At 32.3% G+C, this 16866-nt stretch overlaps 2 protein-coding genes across 2 annotated transcripts; one reads left to right on the top strand and one right to left on the bottom strand.

Moving 5' to 3' along the window:
- Positions 1-4345: 4345 nt before the first annotated feature.
- LOC122603831 (transcription factor MYB106-like) lies at positions 4346-6595 on the top strand. Its single transcript, XM_043776654.1, has 3 exons — positions 4346-4685; positions 4929-5058; positions 5646-6595. The coding sequence occupies exons 1-3, from the start codon at positions 4553-4555 to the stop codon at positions 6478-6480; spliced, it is 1098 nt and encodes a 365-aa protein (XP_043632589.1). The 5' UTR covers positions 4346-4552; the 3' UTR covers positions 6481-6595.
- Positions 6596-11709: 5114 nt separating this feature from the next.
- Positions 11710-15492, bottom strand: LOC122603830 (phosphate transporter PHO1 homolog 9-like). Its single transcript, XM_043776653.1, has 10 exons — positions 14834-15492; positions 14491-14746; positions 14355-14403; positions 14200-14271; positions 13999-14128; positions 13195-13574; positions 12965-13114; positions 12718-12867; positions 12102-12380; positions 11710-12009 (listed from the first exon to the last, which is right to left on the bottom strand). The coding sequence occupies exons 1-10, from the start codon at positions 15369-15371 to the stop codon at positions 11773-11775; spliced, it is 2241 nt and encodes a 746-aa protein (XP_043632588.1). The 5' UTR covers positions 15372-15492; the 3' UTR covers positions 11710-11772.
- Positions 15493-16866: the final 1374 nt, after the last annotated feature.

The following is a 16866-nucleotide window of genomic DNA, read 5'->3' as shown; positions in this document are numbered from 1 at the left end:
TCCATGTATGAAAATGGTGACTTACTGGGCATAAATTCTATGCAGTGTACGCTCTGGGTATTGAAATGTTACATATAACTAAAGTGTTTAACCATTTACCCTTTTTTTATAGTCTTTCTTTCACAATTTTCTACGAATGATGCTTGTCCATGTTTCTTCGGCGTTCTCGATAAACATATCGTTAAAGGCTATATCGTGGACTAGCCATTAACCTAAGCAACTTAAATTCAAGCCATATGCATCAGCATCATAGATAGTAACTTTACATAAACCGAATATGTTACAAGAATTGTATAATAACTCTAAAACACAACTTACATTCATGTGAATATATCGAGACGATAAATCAAACTTGAAATCATAAATGGGAAAATGGCCCCTACATCTTTTAATGTCAATTTTTGACCCTACCCCCACAAATGACATTACATATTCAATACAATTGGATGGTAGTCCCAAACCGTGGTGTATCTAGCCTTTACTTTTGTTGGTACCTTTAGTTGGTTTCTTATACTAAAATGGTAATTTTTTTACAACTCCTTAGTTGAAAATTTTCAACCAAAAGATTTGGTGATAATGTACATATATTTACTTTAATTGTTTTTTTTTTTTTTTGGTATAATTTACTTTGATTGTTTCATTTTAACCATAATTCAATATATATGTTTAAAATGTAAAGCTCTTTTTTTTTTTTACTTTCCTTTTCTCTAATATAGGATTATGAGCTAATAATGTCATTCCATGTTGCATGTCTACCATCATTTCATGTAACCTTTATTTGTTAGATTATTAAGAGTATTAGCTCAGTAATTGAAGGACCATCTCCTATTCAAGAGATCTTGTGTTCAAGTCTTAGGGAGGACACATAAAGTCTCTTTATGAGAGTTTGGTTTGGATATATCAAATTCAAGTCTGAAGGGGTAGAGTTTATCCCTATTAATCGTTGTGCCTTCAGATGGTTTAGTAGGGGGTTCCCCCCCATCAAGTATCTGTAATAGACATTTCTACTTCAAGGGAGCTCTCTAGCGTGGACCCGGTTTGGACAACGTATGCTAGACCTTCCGTCGTCGAATCGCGACACAAAATTTCAATCGAAATTCACCTTTCGAAAATAAAAAAGATTACTAAGAGCCTTAATTATATACAATAGCAAAAACTTGGATTCAAAGTCACAAATTTTATAAATGTATGTTATGTTACGATAATAAACCGAAATAATATGATTTCATTACACAGGGAACAACTTAACAATAGAAGAGTTATAATCCATAGATGAGAAAACGAACACCTCGTCGTTTGTTCTTATAATGAGAAACGCATATATTGGATAGCTTAAGTCACACAAACAGATTAATAGGAATAATTATTCTTATAACAATGTAAATCAGGAAACATAAATAATATACTTTGCACTTAAGCTAAAAGGAGTGAGGCATATTTAGGGGTAGGAAGATATTCGCCATGTGGCGTCACGTGAGCAAGAGAATTTTGGTGGGAAAAGGGGGGAGTGAGACATATTTAGGATGGGGGGATAAATGTCATGTGACATCCATGTTTCACCTAACATTTTTTTTTTTTTTTTTACTTTTTACATATTATTTTTAACTTTTTTACTTCAAAACATAACACATCCATATTAAACAAACATTCCACATAATTTAAAAATAAAGTTCATTACATAACAATTTTTAAACAACTTAAACAAACTAAAATTAAACATAATAAAGTTCAATACTTAAACAACTTAAACAAACTAAAATTAAACATAACAAAGTCCAATACTTAAACAAATTAAACAAACTAACGATACTTCTCCCTATATTCTTCTTTCGCCTTCTCCATGATTGATCTATCTTCTTCATTAAGATAACCGTAGTCGGTGCTCAACATTTTCAACTGTGCTAGCTTGAGTTGAGTATTATTTGATTCAAGTCTTTTTCGTCTAATCTCCACCTTTTGCTTGCCCAAATTGATCCGCTCCCTACTTGCCTCAAACAAACCATCCAACTGCTTCAAGAGATTATCAAACGTCTCCGAGTATCTAGCCACCGCTTTTCCCTTGTCGGAAGAACTCGACGACCCTCCATGAGCGGCTTTCTTAGCCGCGTCTCTCCCGCACGGGCGCTCCGGGAACGCCGACTCATCCTCGGTCATGTCATTTAGATCAAACTCGAAACATGCATCCGAACCTTTTTATACATAAAAGATAAAACATGTTTGCAATTGATAAAACATAAAACATGAATAAAGGTAAAAAAAAATTTTAAAACAATCGAATTAAATAGATAAAGAAATGAAATTTATACCTTGACTTTGTGGTTCGTTGGAGGATGACGTTTTCGACCTTTTTGTGGTTGGTTCTCCACAGGTTGTCTTAACATTAGTGTTGGTCATATAATGAAACTTCGACGACCATCTAATCTTTTTCCAAATATCCAAATACTTGAAATGCGTCTTGTAAGTCCCATGAAACTCGGCGAGAGCTCTCTTAATCACATCCGCATCATTTGCACCACTTTGATGATTGTTCGAGTTAGTGAGACAAGTGTAACCCAAATATATATATGTATAAAAATATATGTATAACCAAAAATAATATGTACCGAAAAAAATAATATAAATATATACCGAAAAAAAACATATAAATGTATATATACACCGAAAAAAAACATATAAATGTATAAATATACCGAAAAAAAACATATAAATGTATATATATACCGAAAAAAATAATATAAATATATATGTATAACCAAAAAAAATAATACCTTCCTCCGGGTCTTCGGTAACCGATAACCAAGTCGTGCATAGCATCATTTCTTCCTCCCGTGACCATGGAATCGAGGGAGCTCTCAACCTCACTTCGCCGGGGGCCTTCTTCTTGTGTGAACGCTTCTTGGGTTTTGAACTGCCGGCTTGGTTTTCGGGTTGAGTTTCGGGGTGAGATTCGGGTTGCGTTTCTAGAACAATTTCAACGTCGGGGGAAATGGGCCTTGGTGATGGTGGTCTTGACGATGATAGTCTTGGAGATGGAGTGTCGATAACTTGTTGTCGATCTACAAACAAAAAGACATATGTACAATATGAACATATATATATACCGAAAAAATTAATATAAACATATATATATACCGAAAAAATAATATAAAAATGTATATATATACCGAAAAAATAATATAAATATACCAAAATATGTATATGTATAAATATATATATATATACCGAAAAAAATATATATGTATAAAAATATATATATAACCGAAAAATATAAAAAGTTATCAAAAAATGAACCAGACGTGTTTTGTGGTGGCGTAATCCCACCAAAACCGTATAAACCATCTTGTCATGACGCATAGAATGGTGTAAACCCCAACATTTGTGGTGGCGTAGAACCCATTTGTTGGATCATTTGGAACAACATCGCGTTTGATAGCATATTATGATCGTTGACGTCTTGTTGATTTTGATTAGGACGGACATAACGATTATTATTATTATTAAAAGGGTTATTATTATTATTATTAAAAAGGTTATTATTATTAAAGTTATTATTATTATTATTAGAAAACATTGTTAAAAATCTAAAGAAAAGTGAAGAAGAAAAGAAAGAAAGAAAGAAAGAAAGAGACAAGAACAATGGTGTGGTGTAGTGTGTATATATAGATGGTAAATAATTTTAAAGGTAAAAAGTTTTTTTTTTAAAAAAACCAACTAGCCGTTCAACGGCCACTTTCTTGGAGGAAGCAAAATTTTGGGCGAGATAATATTTCCGCCCTCTTGGGCTTAGGGGCGTAAATGTCACAATTATGGTTAATTAAATTCTAATTAGCTGCACAATTATGGTTAATTATGTAAAGATAATATCCTAATTCCTAAAAGGGTGGAAGGTGTCATGATACACCAATCCATACTAAGCAACGCCACCCACCAATAGCCTATTACCAAGTCATGGTGTAAGCTCTAACCTATAAATCCATCATTTTTTACAAGGTGTCATGATATACTAATCCACACCATCATTTAATGCATCAAACGGTCAATTTTCACATGGTATGACAATCGGTTTTTGAAACCAAACACACCCAAACTGAGCTTAAACCAAAATGTAGGAAATGGTACGTGTTCCCACTCGGTTTCATTTAAACCGTGGCAAATTGAGTCTCACACCTTCCCTCTAGCTAAAAAGACTGTAACTTGAAATTATATATAAAGTTAATATGTCACATGTAAAAAATGTGTCTTTTTTGCATTTTGTGAATGTTAAAAGGTAAGTGAGGGTTCATTTAAAACTATATATATATATGTATAAAAAAAATCAGAAAAAAAAAAAAATCTAAGTTTAGTTACTACTATCTATATGTATCCCATCTATGTAGCTGACAATTCTTTTCTGCCCATCTTTGGTCCTCAATAGCAACTCTCTGTACTACTGTTGCTGTAAGTATATATATACCCAGAATCACTACACTTACTTTGTTCTTCCTCCCAATATTGCCATAAAAAAAAAAAAAAAAAAAAAAAGAATAATCAATAATTAAGATACTCAAGAAAAATGGGAAGATCACCATGTTGTGATAAAGTGGGAATAAAGAAAGGACCATGGACTCCTGAAGAAGATCAAAAGCTCTTGGCTTACATTCAAGAACATGGTCATGGCAGTTGGAGAGCTTTGCCTTCAAAGGCTGGTATTACTCTCTTTTTCTTTTATAAATTTAATTATATTACGTACATAAATATTCGGGGTGGCTAGGGAAATGGTTTGGAAACGGTGTCTGGGACACCCTGATTAGGCTGCGTGTACATCTGAGTTAAAGACTTGTCCTTCCCGGGTAACTGCAACAGGGAAACCTCGTCCGTTTGTATTAGGTACATACTTAATTAGTTTCTTGCTTATGAAACTAAAGAGAAAAATACACACACATATATAGGGCTGCAAAGATGCGGGAAGAGTTGCAGGTTGAGATGGATAAACTATCTAAGACCTGATATTAAGAGAGGAAAATTTAGTCTTCAAGAAGAACAGACCATTATTCAGCTTCATGCTCTTTTGGGTAACAGGTATCTTCATATAATCTTAATTATTCTTTTCATTTGATAATCTCGAGTTTTCAACCCATTTTCAAGGTTTGTTTTCTCATTAATAAAATCAGATCTTGATATATGATAGCCAAGTATATTACATTTTAATTTAGGCCTTTTCAAACTAGCCTGATTTTTAGTCCAAATGGAAATTTCATTTCATCCTTTTCTTTTTGAGTCCAATCTTGATATATGACCATTAGTCCATTTTCCATTCAATTCTACATTATACTTTGATAAAAGAACTTAGATTTATATAGTTGAAAATACTAGCTTGCATTGTGTTGCATGTGTAAAAGTTTTTACCTTTAGAGTCCAATGTCTGTGTTGATTTTTACCTTTGAATTCGTTCCCACTATAGTGAAACAGAGTTCTTATTATTGATAAAATTGTACGAACAAATGGTTTTGAAACACGACATTGAAAAAAAGGCCAAATATTTGTACATAGATCTTGCAATAATGTTTTGATGATTCTTAGGAGTGTTATGGTTTGTTTGATTAAGTTGTCTTCTATATGTTTGTGTGTTCCTAATTATGTTCTGTTTTGATTGTCTTCTTTCTAAGATGGTCGGCCATAGCAACCCATTTATCAAAGAGAACAGATAATGAAATCAAGAATTATTGGAATACTCATCTTAAGAAACGGCTAATTAAGATGGGGATTGATCCAGTGAGTCACAAGCCGAAAAATGATACTCTTATGTTCAATGATGGTAGTGTAAAGAGCACGGCTAACTTGAGCCACATGGCTCAGTGGGAGAGTGCTAGGCTCGAAGCTGAAGCTAGATTAGCAAAACAATCTAAGATTCGCTTCAATAACAGCCCGCTCTCCAACAAAGTGAACTCGGTATATTCACTAACCTCTACACTTGGAATAGGCTCAAGGCACCTTGATACAAATAAAACTTGTAGCAAAGTTCTAGATAACGCGAATGCAAGTGGAGATACGGAATCATCAACATCAACTCATTCAACCACCAAATTTTACGAGCTAGTCATTGGGGCAAACAAATCATTAGCGTCACGCAATGAGGAAATAACACGAGAAGAATGTGAAAAAGTTGAGGAATACAAAGATAATGAGAATGGAAAAGAGGGGTTTAATGACTTGACCATATCAGCCATAGATAACAATACATGGACTAATGATGAGCCATTGCAACCAATCAACATTAATGACAATTTCTTGGAACAGTTTACTGATCTTTTGTTATGTAATTCAAACATTGGTGGCCGGTTGACGAAAAGTACCAATTCAGATATCGGTCTTGTTTGTGATGACAAATTTAGCGAGACTACTGAAGATAATAAAGGTTACTATGAAGATAAGAGCAAGAATTATTGGGATAACATTCTTAATCTGATAAGTTCTTCACCATCTAATTCTCTTATGTTTTAGGAACACCATGTACGTACTCCTCTGTTACTTGGTCATGTTTTTTTGTTTGTCATTTTAAAGAGTTGTGAAATGCTTGCACGTGTGTATCGAAATAAATATGTAGATTTGTAGAGTTTTTATGTTTTGATTATATGTATTTAGTGTTGTTGATTATGTTGGTGAAGAAATTATGTTAATCACTAGAAAAAGAAAACTTTTTTTTCAATTGAAAAAAATAAGATAATAAAATAAGATAAAAGGATTCAAGTGAATATGACATTTTTATATGGAATTTAATGCTTCTATATATGTGTTGTAATTATATTTATCTTTCTTTCATCTTTCACATGGCTTTCCATATTATCGTCACATCAAAATGTAGATTTTAGAATCAACATAAATACTTATAACGACTAGTCGATCCCTTTGTCTTGTTGGTAAGAATAAAATGTGAGATACAGTAACTTCATTAAATATAAATAAAAAGTGATTTTTTTTTTTTTTTTGGAACAGCAATAATAAAAGATGATTTATATATTGCATTTTCTATAAAAAAAAAAAAAGAAGTAAAATAGCCGTGCTACATTACATTATATTTTTCGATGTACAAACACAAACCATCTTTCATAAAATTAGTCAAAACTTCGAAAATTCATTAAAAGGTAGTTCTTGTTTATGTAAAACTTTTATTGCCTATTGGTATAATTGCAACGTGGTGGAAGTGTGGAACGCGAGTTTTCAAGCTGAAAAATGGTTAGATATTTTAGACTTGTAAGTTATCAGTGGAGGCGTGCATATCTAAAAAGGAACAAAATTTTTAATTTTTTTAAAAAATAATATATCATCTTAAAAATTAACCTAATAATCCTTTTAACAATCTTAAAATATAAGACAAAAATTAACCTAATAATGCTACAATGACAAATATTTTACAGATATTTTTATACTAATTTACATGGCATATGACATGGACCTTCCGTGTCATACAATTTAATACTCATTAATGAACCATAGTTAAATCAATTATCTCTCCACAAACTAACATGAACCATAGTTAAATCAATTATCTCTCCATAAACTATATTTTATCATAATTATATTATTTCTCTTCAATCCAATTTAACATTTTGCTCTTTTTTCTCCATTTGGTCTAACTCCATTTGTAGCTGTAACCCCTTTCATGACACCAATAATAAAAAACAATTTAATTTAGCCCCTCTAAAATTCTTATTTTCAATTTCTAACAGAGATAGAGTAATCTATCTTTTCTCTTATATAATTTCAAAAATTTTTATCTCTCGTCAAAAACACAAACATGTACATCAAATAACATAAATTTTTTGAATAAGTTAATTGTTGTCAAATTCAACTCTTTATTTTTTAGGTTTTCATTGTTGTTTATAATTTGAATTTTAATGAATCTAAATTTTCTTCTCTTTTATTGGGATTTGTTGATTGATTTTTTTATATAATCGATCATACTTTTCTTCTCATTCGTTTCGAACTGGGATACTGATGGTAATATAAAGATTGTCTGGGTACGTTTCTGCAAAAGAAAATTTTGATGGGTATAGAGTTATTGGGTTAACAATACTTTTATTGTACGTAGTCAAATATATATATATATACACACACTATACACACATATGTATGTGTGTGTGTTGCTTTCTCTCTTGTTTTGTTTGGTCGACCACTATCAATAATTAATACGGAAGAATCTATAACTTATTCATTTAATTGGTTTTCATACCCTTGATAATAAGAGGGATAATTTGATAATTGACTCCTGCTTATATTGTGGAGAAGAAAAACTGAAAAAGAGAAAGACGATTGAATGGAGAAGAAAAAAAAGTTATATTGGGTTGACGGGGAACAAACTTAAAAGAGGAAGACGATAAGTTAATCCTATGTGATACATTTGTTTAGATTACAACTAGGATTTTCGCTTAATTGTTTTTTCTTTAAATACCATAGATTAAAAATTATATTAAAATTAAAAAATATTTAATACTCATCTCTTTGTAAACCTTTTACTTTATTAAATATATTTATATTTATATACTCCGTATTATATATATGATTTTATATGGATAAGAAATTATATCAATCAACTTAACATTCAAGAAAGCAACAAACTTAAAGGGATGTAGATTTTTATTATATGAATGTATTTGCGGGGGTTTTTGAAGTTTTAATCGATAGCCAAAGTGAGCCAACTTAACTGACACTTTTAATACCTTAATTGGGCTTTTTTTTTCATATATATTTTATATATAATTAAGGGAGAATATAAAAATTATATGTGACATATTAATTTATCTGATAAAATAGGATATTTGTTATTTTTTAGGATAAAACTACATATAATAAGTAAGTTTATATTTGAATACATCGTTGTTACAATATCGTAGTCTTATATTTTAAATTTTAAAGATACATTAATTATTTTCAGCATATTTTTACGACAACTATTATCATGCAACGCATGAGTTTAATCTAGTTAGTTAATATTAGGAGTTTTCAGTTAACTTATCGTTAAGGATCATCTAACTTATCGTTAAGCATCATCTAACCCTGTGAACCTCTCTTTCTCTCTTCTCTCTCTAGAGAGCCGTTGAGAGCTCTCTTGGCTTCTCTTTAAAATCGAGAGTAGATCTGAGATTGAGACTACTCCTTCGGCTTGGCTCCATCTTGCCGTCAAGAATTTTTACAAGGGGTAAAACCCTAGCTAGGAGGTCCTTCAAACTAGCCTCTTTACCTTTGTGTAGGGGTAAGACTATCTACATCTTACCTTACCCAAACCCGGAAGCTTTGACGGATTGAGTACCGTTGTTGTTGTGTTTTATAGGGCGACTCAAAGGAAACACACAAGAACATCTCCACCACAAAGAGGCAATGGGCATTGGCGTTGATAGAAAGGCTGAAGCTAGTGATAGTGAATCTTAAGAAATTTTTGGCAAGTATAACTATCAACTTCAAGTCTCTCTCTTTTTTGGTTTTTTTTTTTTATAAAAAAAACTCATGAATGATATGGATGAATCAAAACTTAAATCTAAAACCTCACACTACCTGCAACACACATTTATATTTATATTCATATAAACTAAACCATAATAGGAATGTGAGGGGATTACAGGCAGCAATGAACAGTAAGATAATCAAGGCTGCAAAGCGGTTCCCACAAATTAATTAATATCGCACAATTAAAATTAAGAGACTTTCGTAAACCTTATTATATATTGTGAATATATAACAATTACGCAGCCTTAGTACTTGTGCATCATCATCATCATCATCATCATCATAAAACACGATAGTATATATATGTTTAAAAACCAACAACACTTACCAACACTTTCCGCCGTTAAAAAAAAACAAAAAAACTTACCTACACTTTCCTGGGACGCCATGGTGGAAACAAGATCTGTGGTCTGGATATTTGTAGAGGAACTTTACTAGAAAAGGAGATTAGGGCACTTTTATTTGGGCTTCTACTTTTCATGGATGGGCTGGGCTTGGGCTTCTAACATTTGCGTATTTCAATATTTGTGATTTTGTATCATTGGTATGTATGTATATTTTATATTTGTTGACTTGTTGTCAAACAATCAAACTAGGAAATTTAAAAGAGTCATACATACGTGACTATGAAGTTGGGTTATCACTTTATTTTGGTTATATATTTTTTTTCCGAACTTTCAGTTGATATGCGATATCATGAAAACATCACCGTATAATGGTGAAGCCTTGCACATACCCAAGACAACGAGATGTTGACTATGGACCGTTACAAGTATTCGGACTAAAAAATCTCAAGACTTACTATACCTAAGGATCGAATTTAAGACCTCGGGTAAAACCTATGATGCCTCTAACTAGTCGGACATTTTGGTTATATTTTATCTTTATTTGTTTCAACTTTGTCAAATAAGTTGAATTAAGGGGGCGTTTGGTAGGAAGGAATCATAGAAAATAGAATGGTAATAGAGAATGAGAATGAAGAGAAAGAGAATGTACTTGAAGGAATCAAACATATTCTTTTGTTTGGAACCAAAAGAGAATTGAATTGAGATATATAAGGAAGAATGATTCTCTTGTTTGCTTGTATCACATGGAAAGGATATAAAGTGAACCCAGCAACCAACTTTACATATTTTTTTCATCGGCAAACATTGATTTTTTAAAAAAAAAAAAAATGTTAAAGTTCTGATTATTAATTCAACAAATATTGGCTACTCTTGATGATATAAAAAAAAGAATATGAACAAAGATTAATTACGCATACGTACAAACTTTGAACAGATCAATACATATAATTTAATGCCCGATTCGACTGTAGCTCCAAAAAACGCCGACGACAAGTGTGAGTTATGTCCATGAAATTGAAAGTAGCTCAGTAAACATAATGACATTGGGGAAGATGATCTTGAAGTAAGAAGTTGAGAAAAAGATATTTTCAGAGTAAAAAAATTGAGAGATGCGGGGCTGGAGTACATATTATATGTGGTTTTATAATCTTTGAGAAAAAAGAGTGATGTTTGATTTGTCTTTTTGTGGTGGTCCTCTCTTTCACATGAAGAATGACCCATAGTTATATTTCTTATTCTCCTGTATTCCATGCCTTTTATTAAAGAATGCACAAATGTGAAAGGGAATTGTTATCTGATTCTCATTTTTACTATTTTTCCATTCTCAACTCTAAACAAACAAGAGATTGTTCTTTGATTCTATTCTTCCCCATTCCATTCCTTTTATTAGATACTCGTTGTGTTTAAAATCTAATCAACAATACTAAATTCGATCTTTAATGAGTTATGAGACAAGTAAGATGTTGGCAGTTTTATAGTTTTACCCATACTTAAAGGTAGAGATATATCACTTTTAGAGGTCCTCTTTACCATTTTACAGTGAGGATCGTACCATCCATCACCTCTATCATTAAAGGAGAAAAAATTCTCCAATTTACTTAACCCTGTTTATTTCTTCTATCTTGTTTAGATCTCATGCCTTAATTTTTATTGGTTAAACCACGATCTCATCAAATTGTTAGTTCGGTTTATCTCCCACATGATGGAAGTCTTGAGTGTTATTTAATCATAAGTATGTTAGGACTATGGTAAATTCACTCTCTTTTTTCTTTCTTTCTTCTATACTGAAATATGGTGTTGGGTTGGCTAAAAGGATCCTCAATTGTTATCCATGTATTTATCTCTCTTGTGATACCTTCAATTTGTTGATGATAAGAGAAGAAAACAGAACTATCAATCTTATCCAATTAACTAAAACATCTTTTTGTTCCACAAAAATGACGAATCATAGTTGCTTGTCCCCATCCTCATAGCTAAAAGGAAGGGGGACTGATTTAAAAGCTCGAAACTTGCCAACATTGTTCAAGTGTTCATTTTCCAGCCTAAAGAAGTTCCATATGCCTCGACGAATAATCTCCAAACAAGCAACTACAAATATCACCATGCTTCGATGTAGCCAAGGAGCTTCGTGAAAATCTAACACCGTTTGCATCCATGCAAGTCTCAGTATCACATTCAATACCTGTGTATTCATCAAGCATCATAAATATATACTAAAACTAACAATAAACTAAAACATGACCAATTGAGCATAGTATAGGTAGATAATGATACCATTGCAACAAAGTAGACTGATTTGTTTGGTAAAATGAGTCTATCTCTTAACCAAGGATTTTTTGAGTCCTTACAAAGCAGACCCCAGTCCTTGACCATATCCCAGTAAGTGTTGTAAATTGTAGCAATACCCGAACTAGTTGCAGCAACGATTCTCATGGTCATTCCTCTTCTTTGGACATAAATTGTTCTTGTAATAACCGCAACGATTGTTGATAAGTACTTGAGTCCATTCATGCCTTGACCATAGTCTTTCGACTCACATACTTGCCTTAAGCACTAACACATGCACAACAAAAATATGAACTGATTATAAATTGTTTCTAACTTTCTATTATAGGTTCCCATTTTGACCCATTCACTTGAGTTGTTGGTCTGGGTTGTGTTCAAAACTATAAACTATACTATTTATTCATATATATCCACTTCTGTTAGTGGACAACAAACTATAAATCTAATAGTTTTTTATTGGCTAATATATAGTTATTATAAGAACATAGATAAATATGTGTTTATGGGTCAACCAAATCTGACCCAAATGGCTCATTTCAACCCTAACATAAATTTTGACTCGTTACCTGACCAACTCATAAATTGTAGTGTGTAATTTAATTACCTGTAGGAAACGAAACCAGTATGGGACAACGGCAACAAATATGAAAAGAGTCTTATAAATATCGCTTTGGTTACATGTGTTTGTTCGTCTCTTGAAGTCTCCCCAACCATAGTAGCATACGTAAAATTCCAAAGTCCTGAATAACTGAACCTGAGGCCATGGGACTAGCTTTATGTAAAAAACAACAATCCCTAGTGCCTTTAGACCATTTGTATGACTAGTACCAACGAAACATTAAGTCGTTTACCTGACTAGTTAGTTGATCGCCCAAGAAAAAATCAGGGAAAGCGACCTTGTAAAGTGGAGCACAGACACAATGCCATAGATATACTATGAGAAAGAACCGGTTGGAACGATAGATGATGTTAAATGGACAAAACATTATCGAAAGTATAACCTACAAAATGGAAGTTCAACAAGTTATTAAACATTCTTGTTATATGGAAGTTACGAGAGGACAAACTAAGAATTTCTTACAATGACTAATCCTAGAGGGACTAGTTCAGTTAAGGCTTGAAAACTTTGAGTTCTTTTATCCATTTCCATTTCTAGATTTGACAGTACAGCTGCAAGAGTGAGTACCGAAAGAGCAGAACTAAGAAGTAGAATTTCTTTATAACCCAACTCTGTATTCTGATTGAACCCAAAAATGAAGGAGTAATTGACACGATACCGCTTCCAATAGTACACATTTCCAGCATACATTAGCATGTGAAGCACGATGTATGCAAATAAACTGTATAATGGGAATATGTTAGTCATGTATTGGTCACGGCCTTCACTCTTAAGAAGTCCTCTAGCGTGGACTGTTAAGATGACTGCAAATACGAGTGCTATAGAGCAGCCAAAAAAACAACCTGTATCCATGAGTTGTAAAGTTAGCAATGGATTAGTAGGTACGCCGGGTTTCCATGATTCACATTTTCTATGGAAATTTTGTTGCTAAAAGAGTGGCGAACTTTCATCTGATTTCTGTTATGGGCAGCACATAGTTTTTCACTCATAAAAGGTCAAATTTTCAAATATTATAATTTTGGGAAATCTTGTATATTAACAGGATTTCTCACAAGAAGTAAGCATCACAACACAAAAGGTCAACATTGTCGAAGTTATTGGCACGCAATCATTTCTGACCATGTATGCTGTGATACTACCTCAAAAGAACTTCTTTTGAAAGTTTGAGCCTTTTTTATCGTAACATATTTGAAAGATGCATCTTTTTGAGGGTCAAAACAAAGTACATTACCCAAAACAGTATATGAATCTGTTTATTCAACTTACCCACAAAAAATGTTACCCTATGCTTTTCTCGTTTAGCTTTTGGCCTTAAATCCCTCATTCCTCGACGGCGATTTGCATTGGCGAAGTGCTTTATAAACACAGCTTCTACTCTTGTCATTAGCTTAATTACCTGAACTAAACAGATTACTTAAAACTTGCTTATTGATCTACAAATCTAAGTACAATAACTTCTAACTTTACCTCATCGGACTGGCCTAAGTAGGAATTCTCAACCATTTCTAGATAAGCTTTTGAAGCATTTCTTGATGTGGTCTAGAAAAAAAAAATTGTCAATATATACTTGACTAACCAGCAAAAAAGTGATAATCATGAAGTTTAATTAATTATCTAAAGACCTTATCATACTTCTTCATGATCTTGGAGAAGGCCAATTGATTCAAGAAACTGTTAATGATGAACTCCTTTTTATCAATATAACATATATTGATGCTAATCTTATTTATTCTTATTGATAAATATAGAAGTGCTTACGAGTAGCTTTTCAGAAGCCTTAGCTTTCTATGGAACTCTACAAAGGCCTGTTTCAGTTTCACCTGCGCATTTCTAAGTTCTCCTTTGCTGAACGATAAGTCCAACTTCGTGCCATCAATTAAAGTTTTTAAGGTGGAGGTTGCAGATTGTGGTACGACATTAATCTTCACATTATTTAGAATTGTTAAAGAAACCATCTTTTGGTCCCTTTCTGGTTTTTCTTCAACTTCTTGGATCTCAGCTAACATGGATGCACCTTAAAAATTCCAAAATTAGTAAGACTATAAATAGAACATCATATATACCAAATGTATGGTTTCACATTTCTATGTTGAGTGATAACCTGAATTTGAAGGTCTAGGTGTGTTATTTAAAGATGAACTACAAAAGTGTGGATCATTGATTTTGACTCGAAGAGCAACAAAAGCATCCATTTGTTTATTCAACTCCTCGGCTTCCAACACGACCTCCTCCACCTTCTCTCTATAGAAATTGTTCACCTTATTGAACTCATCATCAAGTAATCTAAAGAAAGTTAGCTCATTCTCTACACCTTCTTCTGGTGACCGAAGAAACGTAGTTTGGTAATTCTTGTACTCATGCTCTTCTATTTCACTCACACTAATCACTTCAATATCTTTATCTTTGTCATTGTAATTACCGTGTCTATTCGTTAGTCCACTAAAAGCTCTATACAAAGACTTCCTCTTTGAAAATTTCTCTTTTCGTGGTGAGAAATACGGTGGAGTTGAATGGCGGCTCTTCTTTTGTTTTTGGAAACTTGAGATTTCTTTCAAGATTGTCTTGAGGTAATTGTAGTTCATGTATGCTTCTTGCCATTCTGGCACCATTTGTGAAGTAAGTTCTTTGCCAAACTTCATTTTTTAAAAATAAATTTTTGACTATTCTAAATGAAGAATATTACTATAGGACTTGTGTTTCTTGCCAAATAACAAGTGACTTAGGCTAAGAATGCCAAGCCATTGATGATTTAGTGAGGATTGGGCTTACCCGACTCAGGCATTATAGCAGACATGAATATTAATAAGAATGTCAATTCCAAAATTTAAGACAAACATGGGTGGTCCATATTAAAATAACAAAATAAATGCTACCATTTCTCTTTTTGCTACTCGATCATTTACAAATTAAAATTTAGTTTATAGAATAGTACATATTGTTTATTGTTTATTTAGTATGTTTGAAAAATCATGGCATTCCCTTTTGATAGATTATCACTCGTCTTCTTTTACCCACAATTGGTAGCGGATGCTCTGATGCTTTCATAACATTGTGTTCGGTTCAATTTTCATTGGATAAAGATCGGCAAAAAAGGTGGGAAAACAATCAAAGATTCCACAAAGCCTGATTAGACTATACATTTATAAATCAAAGACTCCCATTCTTTGAATATATAAGATGATTTAGAACCATCTTGTGAATTTGGATTTCAACTATAACAATATTATTGTTTAGCATGTGAGTTTGAGTTGAAGAAGAGATTAAAATTTGGAAGACAGTAAAAGTTGTAAAACTGCTTTTGGTCTTGGGATAAATATCTTGGAATGTAACAAACTTTGAATGAATATCTATAGTAGAAAATACTAAAGTTGTATGTATTGTATGTAAACATCTCGAAAATAATGTTTATTGTATGTAAGAAAAATGTATTCAACCAATTAAAATCAGACAAGTGGCACCTCTATATGGTTGTCACATATGTTTTCTTACATACAATAAACATTTTTTAAAGTTGTTTACATATAATACACACAACTTTAGTTATTTTCTACTATAAACATTCGTCCAAAGTTTATTACATTTCAGGATACTTATCCCTTAGGTCTAAGTTAAGTTAGCTAGCTGATTTGCCTTAGGATGGGCCAATATATATATCGACTCTTATACGTCAGCCCAATAGCCACCATCAAACATCGCAAAGTATTATGAAAATTATGAAGTATTTGTATTTCGTTATTGCGTGGATACATGCTAGTGTATATGATATCTAGTATAGAATTGAAATCTCTGATAAATCTTTTTTTTTATAATTATATACTAAGAAAGAATGCGAAAAACAGATAAATATAGATATTTCAGATTGAAAAATTGAATGGAAAGATTATAATAATTTATTGTAGAGACATACAAGGAGGTAACGTGTCATGGGCAAAAGCCAAAATAATTAGAAATCCAAATTACCAACTGTCACTTGACAACGATTTTTTTTTTTTTTTTTTAAAGTGAAGCTGCACCACATCTCAGTTATGATAAATTTCCCCGGGTGTAGTATTTATCATGTGCTCGACATTATTGTTTTTATGATTGATTCTAGGCCTAGCTTATCAGTTTCTTGAGTCATATTCTTTCTATGTG

Source organism: Erigeron canadensis, chromosome 6 (assembly GCF_010389155.1).
Source record: "Erigeron canadensis isolate Cc75 chromosome 6, C_canadensis_v1, whole genome shotgun sequence".
Taxonomy (NCBI): Eukaryota; Viridiplantae; Streptophyta; class Magnoliopsida; order Asterales; family Asteraceae; genus Erigeron; species Erigeron canadensis.
This window is presented reverse-complemented; position numbering and strand designations above follow the sequence as displayed.